The 17,741-nt window shown below is 38.7% G+C and overlaps 1 protein-coding gene across 3 annotated transcripts in view; it reads right to left on the bottom strand.

Moving 5' to 3' along the window:
- crtc3 (CREB regulated transcription coactivator 3) overlaps positions 1–16,082 on the bottom strand; it is a 59,355-nt gene extending 43,273 nt beyond the window's left edge. For 2 of the 3 annotated variants that reach the window (XM_042485135.1, XM_042485145.1), the window contains exons 1-2: positions 14,830–16,081; positions 2,188–2,295 (exon numbers count right to left, since the gene is read on the bottom strand). In XM_042485135.1, the coding sequence (XP_042341069.1) occupies positions 2,188–2,295; positions 14,830–14,961 (240 nt within the window). In that variant the 5' untranslated portion in view covers positions 14,962–16,081. Of the gene's footprint in view, positions 1–2,187; positions 2,296–14,829 lie in introns of all 3 variants that reach the window. The other variant, XM_042485153.1, reaches the window with a different exon arrangement.
- Positions 16,083–17,741: the final 1,659 nt, after the last annotated feature.

Below are 17,741 nucleotides of genomic sequence, written 5' to 3'. Positions count from 1 at the left end.
TATCATATCGTTCATATGTGTTTTTAATACCCCAGTTATGTTTTATATTGTATATTCAAATAAACCAAAATAGAAGAAAAAATAAAAAAAAGAATAAAGAATAATTAAAAAGAATAATTAATGTAAATAAATGTAACAATATTGACAAAAATCTCCTGTGAAGTGATGTGGTGGTCTAAAAGATTTGGAAACCACTGAACTAGCCATCAAGAACCAAAGGTTTTTGTGGTCAGACCTTGTAAACCCCTGAATGAGAACATGATCTTGAATTTGGTGGACTGAAGCATGGTTTTACAGAGATATTCACTTAGTTTTACATCAAACATCCTTTATCTTGAGAAAAGCTTTTGAATGCATTGTCAAAATACACTGAGATTTACAGCATCAGCACATCTATAAGGCTCTAATGTGCTCAGACTTTCACTTTGTCAAAAAGATGCCGCCTCCTTAATTATTTTAATTGCAGTGCTATGTTGGCCAAGCTGGATGCTGATGTAAGGATCTCAGTCAAAACTTAAAATACAAAATTTTTTTTAAAAATAATAGTAAGGCCGCCCTGTGAAAAAGTGAAACCTGGTTTAACTTTCATGTAACGCAATGAGACATCATGGGCGCAAAACACATATTCCTGTGCATCCCCTTTACAGCAAAAAAAGTGCAGTTTTTGCTGCAATAATCTACTAACAAAGTCAACACAATATTAATTGTGTTGTCAAACAGAACATCAAGCAACCTGTGATCGTGGCGTGATTGTGGGTGGAAAGAAAGAAATTCATCCAGGATGGTGCAGACTGATGCAAAAACTAGTTGAAGAGGTTGTGATATAGAGCCGGTGAAGTCCCTTCTTCATGCCTCCTTTGCATTTTAACACAAAGCCAAACAACAGCGGCATCAATCCCCTCCAGTATGAGTTATTAGAGACAGCATGCCGGTATTGCAGAATCACTGATCATTGCAGAGTCACTGCCAGAAACCCTGGAGGAAGCTCTTATAATAAAGCTAAAGGGCTGCTTTCCCAGACAGACCATGCTAAAATTAAATTCTATTCAAGTGATTTTAGAATTTAGTATTTCCTAAAATTGTAAACTGTCTCAGACTAGGCTTCAAAAACAATACAGCAGTCCATAATATTAACTTAACTCAGAAGTGTTAGTGTATATTGAATGTATGAATAGTAGGGGTGTAACGATCCATCTATCTGCAACGATATGTGATTAAATGAGCAATGATCACATAACATTGATGCAAAGTGTAAGCATTGATCTATGTCATCCTCTTTCAGATGTGCTTTCATTTTGAAATTCTGTGTCACCGTCACACAGTATCAGGCAGATGATGGCGAGCAGCTGAGAGAAAGACGATGAGGAAAACATCATTTACCTGGGAATAAATTATCAGTGTGGAAATATTTTGTTTTTGGAGAAAGTCAGTGTCAGTAAGAGCATGTCATATGTTAACAACAGCCATAATCCAGTAACACTTCTTGCTAATGTTACATTAGCTGCTTAAACCAGCAGTGAATAAGAGAAAGCATAACTCATACATTTAAATTGGTAAAGTTATGAGTAGAGGAGAGGCCTGCTAGCCTCTAAGCTAATTTATGCAATGTGAAATGCCATAGGTTCATACTAATAAAGTTAGCATGTTGTCCATGTGGGGGAAACATGACCTACAAAAGACTGTTGTTTTGTCTATGATCCTTGACACTGATTACTGAGCTGTGTTTTATATTTCTGTGAAAAGATCTTGTTGTTAATCCAGGTTTTGAGGATGTTGGGAGAAGTTTGTCTTCAAGTCAGATAATCCTGAAGTTTTAGAAAAAAGATCAGTTAAAATGAATTTTTTTTTTCCAGAAGGCATTTTCAAAAGAATGAACGAGCTATAATTATTTACAATTATTTACATGTTGTTTTTATCTTTTCTGGCCAAAAGCAAAGAAAGTGGTGGCAGCGTCTTCTGTAACCGACTGTGTTAAATGAGCAGATAATATTGTCTGATATCAATCGCAGGCCCCTAAATCGAATCGAATCTAAATAATATTGTGGCAGACTTTGTGCTATCGGCAAATATCATATGGTTGTCAAAAGTATCGATATAATATTATCTTATCGTGATGAAACCAGTGATTTACACCACTAATGAATAGCATGTGCTGGTGCTTTATATTTGACTGTGATGAGATCTCACCTGGAATTCGGTGCTGGTGTTGCCAATCTGATTGACGTTGGGCAGAGAACCATAGTACTGCGCCCGTGACTGAGTCAAACGAAGCTGCTGGACCTTCTGAAACTGCACCTGTCATTCATAGGAAGTCAAAAACACACTCTGTAAGGCGATATGAATGGTGGACATGGAGTGTTCATGTGTAATGGACATATAGATTCAAGATGAAAATTACAATAGATGCCAATCACGGCTTTTCTTTCCAATAACTGCCATTGTATTTCAAATACCAGAAATAAACACACATATGTCTACTTCCTTTTCCTTCCCTCCTTAATAGAGCACAGAAAGTAACATACAACCACATCTGACATAATTGTTAAAAATGCAGCGATATTTTCAATATAAGAGACACAAGTTAAGGGGAAACATTGTAGTAAATGTCAGCTTGGCCTCCAAACTGGCACTCTACCAGGAGATGCCACGATGACTATCTGTCAGAAAACAGAAGGTGGATTGTTCTGCCAAGGTGAGGAAAACAGCCAATCATGAGCTGTTAGCATGAAAAGGCAAATCAGAAGGGCATTTCTCTCTAAGACTGCTCAAAGCACAGAATCTGAATCTCAAAGACTGACCTTGTTTGATTTTATCAAAAGACAGAGCTTGCTCAAAGAGATTGTGCCTATGACAAGATAATAGTGATGGGCTTGAAAAATATAAAATCTTATCCTGTGGTGCAACACTTGTAAATGTATTTGAAGCAGCTACAGTCAAGCGTTAACCATTGACACATTGTGCTAATTTACACAATCAATTCAGTTCATCAGAATTCAATGGCATCGATGGCCAGCAGACAGAAACAAAAGGCAGCAATATTTACAACAACAAAACAATACAGTTCTTGCCCTGAGGGAGCAAAAGTAACCCTAACTGTCATGTTGGGTACCTTCCTATTTCTCTCTCTATATATAAACAATGTCCTTACTTAAAACTAGGCTGTTGATGCAACAGAAAGACACAAATACTTTTGAAAATGGTACAAAACCAGAAAAAAAGGAGGACTGTGGCATTTGCTTTTGTTTAAGAGGTAGAAAGCCTACAGCTACCAGAATGCACAGCGCCACACCAGACCAATAACAATCCTGCTGGTGGGTGACGTGATGGGTCCCCATCTTTTTGAAATAATGGCAGTAGACAGGCAAGAAACAATCTCATATTACAGTTAAACGGTAAGCTAAAACATGTTTCTGAAAACATTTGAGTCAAGAAAAAAGTAACAGTGACAGAATCTTGGTTTATTTTTGACTGCCACTGCCAAGTTTTACCACTTGACTGGATTTTGGTCCAAGTTTGAGTAAGAGAGAGGGGCAGGGTCTGTCTCTTGATCTACCTCTATAGTCTTTGTGTCTACAGTGGCAGCATGGGTGGTGGGTAACATGAAAGTGCATAAACACAGCATGTAATTTAGGCAACAGCCCCGAAATCAGCAAAACCCCACTGAATGACGTGTTTGCATCAGTTTGCGTCATCTAGGCACTGGTTCAATTGAGTTTAACACAGTTCATTAACACATAATACCCACATTGTTTTGCTACAAATCTGGTGGAAAATTGGCCAAGTATCTCTTTTAGAGGCTTTATGAGATACTAATAAAAATCTCTTAGTCTTAGAAATCTTAGAGTCTAAATAAAAACTTCCCATGTACAATGGGCCTCATGCAGCGACATTTCTCTCTAATATCTTCTCTTCATTTTTTGGTAAGAGAAAATATAAGAGAAGTCAACTCCAGATACAACACTCCATCCAAATCTGCTCTGACCAGGTGTGCTCTATGATGAATCCCACTAATCATAAGTCACCTATAACGCTCCCTAAACACTTTAGGACAAGTTTTGTGCCGTGTGCAAAGACTCTGACACATAAACAAGACAAGAGACATGACACCACAAAAGGCTTAAAGAAGAACTTGTACAGTAGTGAAACTGACGTTGGCCTACTGTGAAATAAACTTCAGCAAAGTAAATGCGATTTCAGGGGAATGTATTGAATATTAAGAGTAAAGTAAAAGTAAACATGCGCAAAGGTTTAAAAGAATTTAATAAATCAAAATTATTCATATAATTAGAAGAAAAAGATGCATGCATACTGTTTGTATGAGAAGTTGAATCTATAAAAGGTTTTTTTCTTTTCTTTCTTTAATTCAATTTGGGGAGCCTGGTGGCTCAGTAGTTGGAGCGGGCTCCCCATGTATAGAGGCTGTGTCCTCGGTGCAACGGCCACGGGTTTGATTCCAGCCCAGCCTTTTGCTGCATTTCACCCCCTATCTCTCCCCCTTTCACACTCCTATCAATTAAAAGCAAAACCACCCTAAAACTATCTTTTTAAAAAATGAGTTTTTTTCATGAAAAATGACTTACACAATGAAAGAAATTGTTGAAAATTCATTTTATATTTAACTGACTAAATGCTTCAGCTGCACTTGCATATTTTTTAATTTTTGGTTTGTGTACAAAAATCTTAATTTGTAAAGTAGTCTGAGGTGTTTTAGAGTAGAAATAGAAAGTGGCATGAGATTAAAAAACTCCAGTAATAGAAAAGTAACCTCACATATGTACTTAAGTAGAGTACTTGAGTAAATGTACTCAGTTACATTCCAGCTCTGGTCAGCAGAGAGACACACAGTTACTGAAATTACAGTTATTGGGATCAGTGCATCAGGTATAGTATATTTCTTTAGCCATGAAATTTTATAATGCAGTCATTATAATTACTCTAAAACCTCATTTAAATTTGCTTAAATGATAGTCATGCATTTTTGATAATGTTCCTCATATATAAAACTTAACATTTCCTTGTGTAGGACAACAATTTGTGGGCTGTGAAAGCGAGATGTTTTTCTCGAGTGCTCTCAGCCCCTTGTAAAATTGGTGAATCCCAAAAATTAATGGGTACTTACAAAATAAGAACAAATCCTGGATACAAGCAAAAATAAGAGAAAATTTATTTGTATATAATTTCTTGCATGAGGCCTATGTCTTTAATTATGAGAAAATACTTCAACCTTAAACGCTGCACCAAAACCTGACAGATGATTCAGAGGAGGCACATTTCACAACTTAAATTAGGGCCCTAGAACCGAACGGTGCAAGGACCCTCTCGAAAGTGAAGGAATTATTTATTTTTTTTTTTTTATTATTGTTTTTATTTTTTTCTCTCAAATGAATTGCCTTTTTAAGGGCTTTAACATATTCAAAAAGTCATGAAACTTTGCAGACTTATTAGATCTGGTAAAAAATGTGATATTTTAATGGTCTCGTGCGTGGGTGGGAGGAAATGTTGCGCCCCCTACTGATTTTCAACGAAGCAGCCCCCGCAGCACGTTTTACCTAGAGCTGTGAAACTTTGGAGGCCTGTGCAACACCCCAGTACCTACAAAAAAGTCTCTGGGGCCATACTGTAAAACCAACAGGAAGTCAGCCATTTTGATTTGAAGTTGTAATTTTGGTGTATTTTTGGCCATTTTCAGGGGTCGTAATCTTGAGAACTTGTCCTAGAGCTTTTATCAGATTGACTTCAAATGTTATGGCTACCTTTATAAGGCCTTTGACAGCAAAAGTTATTGAAATCATGAGTTTTCATCACACTGTGTGATCTGCATGAGGCATCTAATTTGCATGTTCTGCCATGAACCAGGAAGTAAACAGGAAGTGGTATGTAACTCTGCTGTAAAGGGTCCAATATGACCCAAACTTCACAGGTTTGATAGGAGTCCCGCCCTGAACACATCTATGACAGTTTTAAGCGATAATGAGAGCGCCACCTACTGGCACAAGAAAGGCAAAGTTTTACAGTGAGATGTCCAGCTCCTAGCAGGTTGACTCAATTGATCTCAAAATGGTCTCAAACAATCCTTATAACGTTGATGATGCTTGAAATAGAATATTGTGAGTTTTCATTGAAAGGCGTTACCGAAGTCGGGTGGACAATTTTGACATCAAAAACTGTTGTAACTTTGCCCAAGATGGTCAGATCTTTACAAAATTTCACAGATTTGATAAGAATGTACGCCTGAAGACATCTGCAGTGCAATTTGGGGTCATAGTCATAGCGCTCCCTTTTGGTAGCAGGAAGTTACTTTATTTACTGCTTGATTTTTCCCCTGTAGCAGGTTAACTCAATTAACCTCATATTCAACTAGAATTGTAAAGACCTTCATGATGCACAGAAATTACATTTTTGACTTTTCATCAAACGCGGTTGCCAAAGTTACGCATTAATCGCCATAAAAATGGAAGCACTTTATGAGGGGCAAAGCATGCACCAAAACTCACCAAACGTGGCACACACAGCAGAAGTCCTAAAATGTGTTAACTGATATAATTTTTTTTTTTTTGCACTGATGTGCTCAAATGGCTCTGTAGCGCCCCCTACAGATTTAGACTAAGCAGCCCCTGTGGTACATTTCACCTAGAGCTATACAACTTGGGAGGCAGGACATTTGTGAGTTTTCGTCACACCGTGTGGCCGTTACTGGGCCACACATTTCCATGTCACGCCATTAACCAGGAAGTAGTTTATAACTCGTAGGGACATGGTCCAAACTTTACATTTGATGACAGTCTTGCCCTGAACACATCTACATGATTACTATTATCATTACTTATAGCGCCCCCTACTAGCAACATGAAATGTAATGGAAATCACGTGTTCTTCTTTGATATATATCTACTACAGATTTCAGCCAATTGACTTGATATGTGGTTTCTCAGACCTTAAGACCTGTAACACAACAACTGATTTAAAAAAAACTGAGTTTTCGTCACACTATGTGGGCGTGGCTTGGTTTCCAACTTTGATGTTTCACCATGACACAGGAAGTTGTTGTAACACAGCCAAACATCATCCGAGCTGCCTAAAACTTCTCATGCTTAATGAGAGTCCCGGCCTGAACACATCTGCATGGCTCAATTGAGTTATCATCATAGCGCCACCTTCTGGAGACAGGGAGTTACATGTTTTATATTTTGATGTGCACCTCCTTACAGGTTGACAATATTCAGCTCAAACTTACTTAGAAAGGTGTTGAGACCTTGATGATGCCTGCTTGTGATTTCAGAGCTTTTTCATGAACATTGTTGCCATGGCAACATGGTCTTTGCCGCCAAACAGGAAGTTGTTGTAACCTCACTTTGCATCAACCGATTGGCCCCAAATTTTACAAGTGTGATCAAGGTGCAGCCCTGACCGCATCAACATGTCAATTAAGTCTGATAATCACAGCGCCACCAACTGGCAAAAGCAAGTAAGCCTCTTAATACAACCATACTTTGATTTACATGACATTTATATGGTTTGGTCTACAAATGATGTAGACCAAGATGACATGGATTGTGTGGTCTCTAGCGCCACCTAGTGGCCAAGGGATGTACTACCATATATGAAATATCTAACTGAAGGATCAAAACTCTGTGCCTCCTTGTTCCAAATTCTGGGACATCCCAACTTATTCAGTTTCTGAGTTTTCGTCACACCATGTGGGCATGGCTAGGTTTTTAACTTCGATGTTTCGCCATGAAACAGGAAGTTGTAATTCAGCCAGATACTGACCAATCTGCCACAAATTTCTCATGCTTGATGAGAGTCCTGACCTGAACACATCTGCATTGCTCATTTCACTTATCGGCATACCGCCACCTACTGGAAACAGTTAGTTACATGATTTATATTTTTAGGTGCATCCCCTTACAGGTTTACCACATTCGGCTCAAACTTGGTAACAAAATCTGCTTTAAGACCTTTGTGAAGATCATATGTTTTCAATGAATGCTGTTGCCGTGGCAATGCTGTTTTCTCCACCAAACAGGAAGCTAATATAACTTTACTTTGTATTGAACCATTTTCCCCAAATTTTATGTGTGTGATCAGGTGGCAGCTGTGAACACATCAACATATAAGTTAACCATGATACTCAATGTGCCACCTTCTGGCAACAGGATGTATACCTTGTAACACAATAATCCTTTGATTTACATGAAATTTACATGGTTTGTTCTATAAATGATGTTCACCAAGATGACATGGAAATTATGTACCCTCCACTGCCACCTTGTAGCCACTGGAAATACTACGCCATGTGACATTTCTCACTCCAGGGAGAAAACTCTGCGTGCATTATCTTACTTTCACAGAGATAAGTGACTGTGTCAAACGGAGTTCTGTAAGAAACCCCTATATGGTTGGGGGTGCGAGGGCCTGTTCGCTGCTTGCAGCTTTAATTACAAATTGTAACAGGGACCCAAAATGTTAATATAATTCTCTGATGGCCAATGAATGTACAATCCCAACTGTCCCCACTGTCCTGAACAGAGGGACATACAGGCAGACATATTTGGACATTATGATTAAGATTCATTTGGATGCCCCTTCAGTAACATTCAATTTTCCATGTAGGACAAATGGGGAAAAAAATATTTAAAAAACAAATCCCCATTTAAACCTCTTACTCCAGTGCTGGCGATAGATATTACACAACATCAAACATGTAGACTTCACACACTTCTGGTTCACAAGGATGCCAAGTCCCTGCAGCACAGGAGCTGAGAGGAGGAGGGCTGAATTTGTCATTCAGGTACCATGTACAGTTAGTCAGAGCCCCTCAGGGTTTATATTCAGTCCTTTGGTCAGCGGTGTAAATGTTGAAGCAGCTACTTCTAATTCCAGCTGTTTGCTGGCAGTGTGTGCTGTGCCACGGCCGGCCGCAGCCTCGCTGACTGGGCTTTTCTGTCTCACAGGGTCACTGACAGTTCATACCTTGTGGCAACATTCATTCAATGTCGCCTCAAACCCACATCCTCTTTGGCTGGCCATTCATGGACTGTCCCTCTCATAGAAAGAGCACATTGTAAACCAGTGGCATGAGAAGAACATGAAAAGGGCTCTTACATCCTCCCGGCAGGGACCACTACTTCTATTACTTGAAATGTGAAGCGTGTATGTCTGAAACCATCCTGAGATGAAGAAATAAAAAAATCTAACAATTAATGGGTCTTCTAAAAAAGGCATGTGCCTGTTATTATTTTACACAGTCTAACGGGGCTGGGCAATTAATCAAAAATGAATAGAAACCATCATTCAGAATCTCTAACCGACGTCATCTTGCCCATGTTTGTTATTTTTATTTGGTTATTTTTTAAAATTCTCATAATACTTTCCCCACTGTGTGTGTTCATTTCCTGTCCCCTTAAAAACAAACTACGGCGTGTGTAGTCATGTGACTCTGCCCTGTCCAGCCTGCAACATGGATAAGAACTCAAATACTGAGCCAACTGAGCAACTTGAGCAGCTTGTACCAAAGAAAAATGCCATGTCCCTCGTTTGGACACATTTTGGCTTTAGTGAAGGCAACACCGCACAGAAATAAGTCAAATGTAAACACTGCAGAAAAACGGTTTCACCGACCAAAGGTAATATCAACAATCTGTTTCAACACTTGGAGCACAATCACAAAATCGAATATAATTAGTGCATGGTTTGAAAAAAGAGAGAGACTGACGAGCGCCCAGCAACAAGTGCCTTCTAAAAGCAGCTGTCGATAACACAAGCATTTGCGAATGCTTCACAATATGAAAAGGATTCAAGAAGATACTTTGTTAGGGAACTTGCTTTTTACATTAAAACTAAAATGTGACCTTTTTCATAAAACGTTTTTAATTCCAAGCAATGTGTGCTTTGATTTCAATTGTTGGAACTATTTCTTTGATTATTTTAAAATCACAAAGATAAAATATACACTCTTTCAGTAGAAAAAATATCCCACCTTTAAGCATATTTAAAGTAAATACCTTTTCAGTGAACTATGAGGGCAAAAAAAGAAACAAACATCCAAAAAAATTGTTCACTAGAGGAGCTATATATAAGATGTGGATAATTTTAGTTCAGTTTTAGTTTGAACTAACCCAATCAACAGAATGTGAAGAAGTAACACCTTTGATGTTACTGTATGTCCAAGATGCCTTTGTATTGTATTGCAGAGATATCTACTGCTAAGCAGCCAGGGACGGCCTGACCCCTCTGTAATAATACATCCTGGCCTGAGAGGCGATGGTGAGTCACTGTAGCCTCTAGTGAGCAGCAGGAGAGAAGGAAGAAGTTGAGCTCTCCGGAATTGTGTCAAAACGTATTCTCCTGTCAAATAGAGCCTTCCCCATGTTAATGCGTCCCCCTTGGTGGTCACGTTTTGGGCTAAGGGTTTGGGTCAGGTTTAGGAGAAGAGAAAACACCGACGGGGAAACAGTCCTAAACACAACACCGGAGTCAATGGATACAGTGTAGAAGTTAGTCTCAGTGAATGAGTTATTGTGAAAGAAACACAGCAATGGCAGAAGCTCCAGGAAAACAATTGTTATCCCCATCACAAGCAGCAAAACTAGAGTAAATATTTCCAACTCTGAAGACAGTGGAGGGTAAAAAGTTACAGTTTGATGCTGAACTCGCAACGTTATTTTAAGACTGGTCAGTAATGTCTAACATTGACCATTTACAAAAATGTATCTTTAGCGTAACTAATGACAACACAAACTGGAGGCTTACAGTTCATGATTAACTTTTCAAATAGTGTGATGGGACTGTTTTCTTGTTACTGTGGCGTTTCTAAAACTGAGCTAAGTAAGCTATAAAGTAAACTACACACTAAAGGTCACACGTGAAGGTCATCAGACAGCAGCCTGATTTTGACTGGCTGTATTCTGGCTCTGCTGTCAGTTATGAGCTGCCTTAATTTATGACTGTAAATTGTGGTTGCATGGACACAATAGTAGACAGGCATTTGAAGGGTGAAATACGGCCCCCCATTCGGTTGGACTGGGTAGCTGGAAATTACAAATAGCTCCTTTAATCATAATCGAGGTAAAATGTTAAATTAATAATAATGCTGATTTGAGGTCAACGATTATTGTACAAAAGGGTCATTGCTCCCTCCTGTAAAAAGGTTGGTAAGCTGAGTACAGGTAAATGGATTTCTGAATTAACTACAACTCTGTCCTTAGGAAAAATTACATATGCTATTGGGGCTAATCAATCACTCTTTCACAACATCTGGGGTCCCTTCATGTTTTGTTTTTCTTTGCTGTCTGCTGTAAATTTGTGCACACAAATATAAATGCACTGATATGTGTATGTACTTATTGCTATAAAGACTGTTGGGGAAAAACATGCAGGATGAGTACGGTTAGGGGCTATTGAAAACCTTTGAAAGACAACAGCTCATGTTATTTTTTCTAATAATAATCTGTCTGACAGTCAGTCCCTCTCGACTTTAGGGAAGCAAGTGATGTTTTTTTTTTTAAAAAATCAACTACAGTTTTTCCTGACTGCTAAGACTTAAAGAAACTGGGATCCATCTGATCTTTATCTGCATGGCACAAGTCTTCTCTAAAAACTACATCTTGCAAATGTGTTGTCACTTCATTAGTTTCACACATTTTCACAGCCTTTTTCAGAGCAGTTAACACAAGTCTTGTAGAAAGATCCCAAACTCTTTTAGATTAACTGTGTTAAACAAAATGAAAACATTTATTTACAGTTGATAGAAATTACCTAGTGATTATAAATCTATAAAGCACCTGTGTGAAACTCTTTTGCACAACTCTTCAATCAGCAATCAGATGCAGCTCTGTGTTGGTGTTTGCAAGACCAATAGTAGAGGACAAAAGCATGAATAAATAAATGATGAATGTAAGTAAATGAAGAGCACTTTAATAGATAATCTCTCTCTCTCTCCCTCTGTACACTACTTCAACACTACTGCAGCAAAAATATGCTCGCTTTGAGATGAAAACATCCTCATGCTCTCCCAATGCATCAGTGGATAGCTACTGTACTGAATATCCAGCAATGGAGCAGTCTTCAGCCACACTGAATAGAGCTGCCTCAGACATATTTATTATTCTTGTTTTTATTTGATTATTTAAGTATGTGTGTTTAAGAGTAGGTATATGTGTGTGTACACTGTGTGTGTCAATTGAGATGGAGGGGGTGGGTCTGATGGTGGTGGGAGGTATGGAAGGGATCAAAAAAGAAATGAGGTGTTTTGTTATCATTTACACACCTCTTCCCCATGTTGTCTCGTTTTCTTGTCCGTTTTTGCCGTTCTTACTTGGGCTGCTATTCTACAAATGTATATATGTGTGGGAATTGTGTTGTAATCTAATGAAAAACAATTGATTGGGGAAAAAACTCTTTCAACAGGGCATCTCAAGCACTGGAAAGAGTATTCTTTGAGCACTGCTTTTAGATATATCATGTACTACCACAAGTAGGGTCAGGAAGACTTCAGAATAATATGGTTCAACATCAATTACACTGCTTTACAAAGAGGCAAAATGCTAGAAAAAATACAGCTGATCAAAAGAAAAGTAATAATCATCTCACTAATGGTGTAAACTACAAACACAAAGATGACAATAACCAGCATAAACCACTATGTTCTGAACAGACACATAATTAACACTAACAAAAACTGACATTTGCGTTTCTGAATATAAAACAGCAAACTTAACTGCAAACTAAAAACCACTCAGTCCAACACTAGGCATGATGGGAAATATAAGTGATTGGGACCACAGTAAAATGTTGTTTGTAAAATGCTAAATGCCATCAAGAAGCAGAATGAAGCAGAATATTTCGTTAGATAACAACGTGAGTTTTGGAAATGATGATACCCATGTTTTTTTTCCATTAATTTTGACTTTTGAACTTTGCCTTGCACTTGAGTTATTGAAAATGTTTGGCATCCTCTGGCATTCTCCATCCACTGTGCTGTGACACAGAGCTACTAGCTTAAAAATACAGGTACAGTTTGCGAATGTAATAACTAAGTCTGTACATGGAGAATTATTTTTTCAGTGGATATCTTAGTCGTAACAAGACTGAGGCAAGCTGAGCATTTCTGTGGTTATATTTGATGTATTTATGTAGTTTTGGGATACTTAAGTTATTAGAGAAAAAAGGTGACTTAACACTGGTATGTGTTGGACACAGCAACATGCCAAAGTGCTTCAGATATATGTGGATTTTCAAGATAAAACTTAGGTATTCTGTGTTTTTTATCTATCTAAGAGAAGAGGTGTGAGCATGCTGTGGGCAAGTAGCCCGTCCCCAAGATACCAAGCCACGGCGGAAATTCACTGATTTGTAACATAAAACTGCTTTATTCTGTGTTTATAGCTGTTTTAATCATCTGGTTTGTTTGCTTTGGAGAGGAAGAGACCTCTGTGGATATTTCAGCTCCTGATGAAAACCTCCTAAATTGTAGCGGGGAGAAGTTTTAGACGGCTGCATCTGTAATTCACCGCTAGACGGCATTAATCCCCCCTAAATTTCACACATTTCACCTTTTATACAAATTTGAGTGTATATGATACTGAAATGCCAAATTATGACCCATCCTCTTGAGCTGCTCCCACCCTGCTCAGGGTTCCAATGTTTAAATACCTGTGAAAGGTTTCTGAGCAAAGCACAAAGAAGGCGATGTCTATCCAGGTTACAAAGGGTTAATATCTTAAATTTGGGGTTTTCAAAGTTTGCATTTTCTTTTTCAGTTACAAATGACCATCGATAAGTTTGCATCAAATATGATTGCTACCTGAATGAATGTAAGAAGAGAAACAATAAGAGCTGGTTGAACAGAGGTCAGTCAGCAGATGAAATCTGTGAGACAATCAACAGGCAGCTCATTCCAGCCTGGGCTGTGTCAAAGAGGGATCTTTGTCCCCATCACTGTTAAATTCAAAAAGAAAAATCAGATTTTGAGTTGGGATGACCTTATAAAATGAGTGACTTGTGCTTGGCATACAAAGTCACCGCGAAGAACTAACAACCGTATTGCTCAGGGGTCCATAAGAGGAGAGGGTATCATCCCATTGTGGAAAAGTGCTTTTACACAGCCAGCTTGGTCTGTCAGAGGCTCAGGAGAGTGGAAGCTAATTCCAAATCATATCAGAGAACTAGGGCACCTGGTGGCTCAGTGGATAGAGCGGGCACCCTATCTATAGAGGCTGTGTCCTCACTGCAGCGGCCACAGGTTCGATTCCAGCCACGGCCCTTTGCTGCATGTCACCCCATCTCTCTCTCCCCTTTTCATAATTCATATCATATCAGAGAAAAAATCCTATCAGAGAACTCAGCACTTAAAGATCTCTCAGTAATCAGTTAAAAAGAATGATGATTAATACGTACACTTGTCAGCACTTAACTCTTTTTGATGCGCTTATTTATGTCCTACTTGCCTTGCAATGTCGTTCTATATGTAAAATTTGTATATTCTTTACAGTTTTGAAATTGTATGTTTTGTTATTTTTTTGTCTGATTGTTTGTTGATTTGTTTTTCTTCTCTAGTGGGTGTGTTTAAATAAGTTTTCTAAAGTGTATGCCCTATTTCTTTGTTCTTTTGCTTTGTTGTTTTTTAGGGAGCCTTGGGCAAAGGACTTCAGTTTTTTTAAAGCCCCCTAGGTAAGTCTGGCATTTTTATACTTTGTGTGTTTCTTAATTTGCACTGTCCCTTTTGAAATTAACTAAACCTAAACTTAATAACAATGACCGCATCCGTGCAAAGAAGGTCACTATTAAATGACAATTGGCTGAAAGTTAGCTGAAGTTAAGTGTATTTACCCTTGATACAGTGAGGTCTGTCATCAGCTGTTCAAAGGCCCGCGTCTCCTCTGCCTGCTTCTGGTTGTGCAGCGCTATCTTCTCGCTAAACTTCCTGGGGTTGGAGCCACCTGTGCCCGGGGAGCCGGACATCGTGCGGGCCGCAGGTTTACAACTTCAGCTTCTCGGGGTGAAAGTGATACACGGTGCTGGTGGTCTATTGTCCAAACCCTGTCAGTGAACACTGCGATGAACCCATCATTGTTTTAAAAACACAACACACATACTATTGGGGCAAAGTGAATTCAGAGTGAACTCTGCTGGCTGCAGTGTCACAGCTGAGAGTGTAGTTGTAAGCCGAGCTAGGAGCTAACGGAGCTAAGCTAACGTTAAAGCTCTTGTTTATAAAAGTTGCCTTCTTGTGACTAAAGAGAGGACTACAGCAAGCCTTCGCGAATTGTGTTTGCACGTTTGCTCTAATAACTTTTGACAAGAATGACCTATCGATTAAAATAGGTTAAAGGCACGACAGAACTTCATGTTGACAAATTTCCAGCGAACCACTTGTTTGAATCTTAACATAACGTTAGCCGTCATTGCTAACAACGCTGGAGCCGAGTAACAGCTGCAGCTAGCCAAGTTAGCTAAGCTGCTGTCAGTGCCATATCAACGTTTGTCACTAACGTACTTTGCCAATTTATCGACACTCGACATAGGTCAAAGCCTAACAGGCATGTACAAGACGCAGTCTGTTTCAGATTAAGCGCCGGTGTAGAAGAAAGTTGTAAACCTCGATTGGCAAAGCTTGCTACTATCGTTAGCAAAGCTCCCGAGCAGTTAGGCAAAGGTTTGCTCGGTAAAATGCCTTTCAACAAGTGTCCCCCGCTCCTGTCCGGACTTCAAACTAAATCTCGTGTTTCTGTCCCCCCCACCCTCCCCCCGCAATCACCGAAAGCTCCAAAACACAAATGTTCGCATGTGATGCGGGGACATAATCCACACTTTGACACTTGGGTTGATATCGCAGCGCTTCTCCGGAGTCCAGTCTTGTGTTAATCCTCGGACAGCGGAGAGATTTCAGACAAACTCAAGACCGACGACTTCGGTGGACACGAACAAACAACGGCGGCAGAAAAGCACGTCTTCTTCTTCGGTGCTAAATCACAAGTCCTCTGAAAAAGAACCGCGAATGTTTCCAGTTCATTATCTGTTTGTTGACAGGGCTATTATCAGCAACTCCGGTCGGCTGGCTCGTTACACTACTGCGAGAAAAACATTACCTCGCTTAACGCAGTCATTACCTTTCATGTCCACACGGCGGCGACAGAGTTACTATATCATCCCTGTTATACGTTGTGGTTTGTTTTCTGGTTTAACTGTTTAAAGTATTTTGAGTAACAGTCTGTTTGTATGAAAAGTTCTACACAAATCAAGTCTGATTGATTGTTTGATTGGTCTGAGATAACTGGGATGGGCAGGGCAAATATACAAAAACCCACCAGTCCCAGAACTTGCCAGGAAAGCCATGTGGCATGTTAATCCTTATATTTTGTCTTTATATATACGTGTGTGTGTTTTGTTGACATTTTTCACAAATTTCTTTTTAGTTTTCCTTTTTTGTCGTTTTTTTGTCATCCTTTATCAGTTTCTTGCAATTTGTGGGACATTTCTTGTCGATTTGCCAATTGTCCTTTCCCCCACCTTTTCAAAAGAAATCAGACCAAGTTGGCCTAAAATCCTAATGGGTTAACATAAGAAAATGTCCCATTTTAGGGGTTTTTTGTCCCATTTTTCCAGACACATTAATTACTCATTCAAAATCCTTTCCTACCGAATATAAAGTGTAATAAAATCAAACATTAAATAAAATCAAATATCCTACAACCATTTTTGTTGTTTTTATAGGTATTATTTTAGCTGCAGTACTTACAAAAAAAAGAGGAAGAAGCTAATCAACATGTCACATGGCTTTTCTTGTAAGCTCTGGGCCCAGTGATATTTTGCCTCTTTGCTCTGCCCATACTAGTTAACTTATCAAAATGATTCTTTCACATGCGTGGTAACAACTCAAAAACATGTTTGACGGCTGACTGGTAGTATTTAAAGAGCCCAAGACGTGAAAACTTATTTGTCCCATTTAACCTGATGTCCTAAATCCCCTGACTCACCCTCTTTGTAACTGCATGTAGTGTTTTAAACATGAGAATAGTAGTCACTGGGAACACAACATCCTCACTTGAGTAACTCCATGAAGACGTTTCTTCAAAGCTGAAGTAAAATAAACATCCTTTCTTTCAAATCCCAAAAATCCACTTTCTTTGTTATAAATTACACTAATAACTGCATTACTGGCTCTTCATGGACTATTTTAAGCCCCATTAATAATTGTATAATTGTGCGAAAGTGAAGCTGATTTCTGTTTGAATACCATCTACTTGACAATGACAAAGCTGCAGTGTGCGGATTTCACCACAAGATGAAGCTCTTCTCTCACTAAAGACATTTCCACATTTTTTCAGTCTTTCTATTTCCAAATTCTTTTTTTTTGTTCTTCTCTAGCGCGTTCTCAAGATTCGCACAGCACCATATTTCTCGTTAGCACCAACATACTTTTGTCTTAGATTTGGCTAAAGAGCAGAGCAGGTGGTCCAGTGTTTTTCTGTAGTGCACACATATATTTAAAAACTGAAATGTATGTATATGTATATATTTACCAAATCATTTAAATTACTAAAGTGATTCTATTTTTTTACAAAAAAAATCACTGTTATTCTTTTTTTGTCACATTTTTTTGTGTAGTTGGTTTGTTTTGTTTTCATTCCTTTTTGTGAGGAATTATTTGCTACTAGGTAATATACAAAAAATGTTCTTAGACAGGAAGGGTGCAAAAACATTATTTTACAGACGTGTAAGCATGTGGAAAGACTTGCTTA

Source organism: Plectropomus leopardus, chromosome 1 (genome assembly GCF_008729295.1).
Source record: "Plectropomus leopardus isolate mb chromosome 1, YSFRI_Pleo_2.0, whole genome shotgun sequence".
NCBI classification, from domain to species: domain Eukaryota; kingdom Metazoa; phylum Chordata; class Actinopteri; order Perciformes; family Serranidae; genus Plectropomus; species Plectropomus leopardus.
Note: the sequence above shows the minus strand (reverse complement) of the source record. Positions and strands in the feature narration are given on the sequence as shown.